Source organism: Austrofundulus limnaeus, unplaced genomic scaffold (genome assembly GCF_001266775.1).
Source record: "Austrofundulus limnaeus strain Quisiro unplaced genomic scaffold, Austrofundulus_limnaeus-1.0 Scaffold846, whole genome shotgun sequence".
Lineage (NCBI taxonomy): Eukaryota > Metazoa > Chordata > Actinopteri > Cyprinodontiformes > Rivulidae > Austrofundulus > Austrofundulus limnaeus.
Genome location: NW_013953248.1, coordinates 127,579 through 129,097, shown reverse-complemented (window position 1 = coordinate 129,097; position 1,519 = coordinate 127,579). Strand labels below are relative to the sequence as shown.

The following is a 1,519-nucleotide window of genomic DNA, read 5'->3' as shown; positions in this document are numbered from 1 at the left end:
GAGTCCAACTCTCACCGGAACCAAGCCCGACTTACTACCAGCAATGTGGACCAGACTCTGACACCAGTCGTACAAGGACCTGACAGCCCGTATCAAATGGCCCGGTACCCCATACCCCCGGAGAACCCCCCACAAGGCCCCCCTTGGGACACGGTCGAACGCCTTCTCCAAGTCCACATGATGTTAGTTATTTAGTGTTATTGTTTTTAATTACATTAAAACTGTGTTTGAACTTATCAGAACAATAAAAATAAAGTTGTGGCTTTTATTTTGAAGGAATGCATATCATCCGCCACCTTTCAGGTCAAGCTCATCGTTGTTTTACGTTCGCTCAACATCTTTAATTTGAAGCAGCGAGCGTTACCGCCTCAGTTCTTCTTCTGTGGTTTGGTGTAGGCATGTGACCTTTGACCTCCAGCTGGAGATGGAAACAGACAGCTGACAGAGAAGCTGAGCCAAACTGCCTCTGAGGGTCTCAGTGTGTGAGGCGACCCACCGACAACATGGAGGACGTGGAGAACCTGTTCAACCCCAGGTACTGATTTCTGTTCTTCTTCTTCTCTTTAAATCAACGCAGGTTTTAACTCATATTTCTGTTCAGTTCCCTCAAATTATTTTCATTTTCTTACCTCTGCAGTGACCTTGTTTGTCTTGTTTGTGTCACAGTGTGAGTGGTCATCACCCACCACTGATACAGTCTGTGGTAGCAAAATATCTAAAACTACATCTATAACAGTTTAATCAGTTTTACAGATATTAAGGTAAAGTTTGGTGTAGCAGTATCTCAAAATGCTAACAAACTGCTCAGTAATTTTGTTTAAAACTTTGTCATTTCCTGCTGGAATCAACTCTGTCTGTCTGTTAGCAAAATATGTCATGAACCAGAGGATGGATTTTAATGAAACTCTCCACAAAAACAGATAAAACTAAGTAAATGTCACAGATACTGAGTTAAAGTTTGGTGTGGTGGTAGCTGAGAGTGATATCTATCTCATACCCTGAACACTAACTGTAACTGAAACCATTATTTTACCTATTTGACAAAACTGTCATTTTAAACAGGAAGTAGATGTTTGTTTAAAGCTTTTATAAACAGCAGGTAGGAGTTTCTTCCAAAGAACTAAATTCAATTTTATTATTTTTCAAAGTTTTAGTTTTTTATTTAATCATCAATGTTGAATTAAAGTGTTTGAATAGTTTAGTGTGACTTTGTTCCAGTTCATGTTATTTTTAGCTTCAGCACTGTTTGCAGCTGTCGAGTTTTTCTGTGTCAAACACCTGCTGAGTGTGTGTGTGTGTGTGTGTGTGTGTGTGTGTGTGTGTGTGTGTGTGTGTGTTGGTTTGTTTATATGCATTGTGAAGTCAGTGTTTATTTATGTCCTTTATAGGGACTTCAGCAGGTCCTTGAAAATTAAAAGCAGTAAATCAAATTCTTAGTGGATTAGATTTGATGAAAAATTAAAATACTTGCATGATATTGTCAGTAAATAAAATTTATTGTTGTGTGTGGGGGTGGGGG

The 1,519-nt window shown here is 39.1% G+C and overlaps 1 protein-coding gene across 1 annotated transcript in view; it reads left to right on the top strand.

Annotated features, from left to right (window-relative positions):
* Window positions 1–396: 396 nt before the first annotated feature.
* Window positions 397–1,519, top strand: part of aimp1b (aminoacyl tRNA synthetase complex interacting multifunctional protein 1b) — a gene marked incomplete at its 5' end in the record, with an annotated part of 6,648 nt that continues 5,525 nt past the window's right edge. Inside the window, 1 exon segment of the mRNA XM_014029055.1 lies at window positions 397–535. Coding sequence (XP_013884509.1) covers window positions 504–535 — 32 coding nt within the window.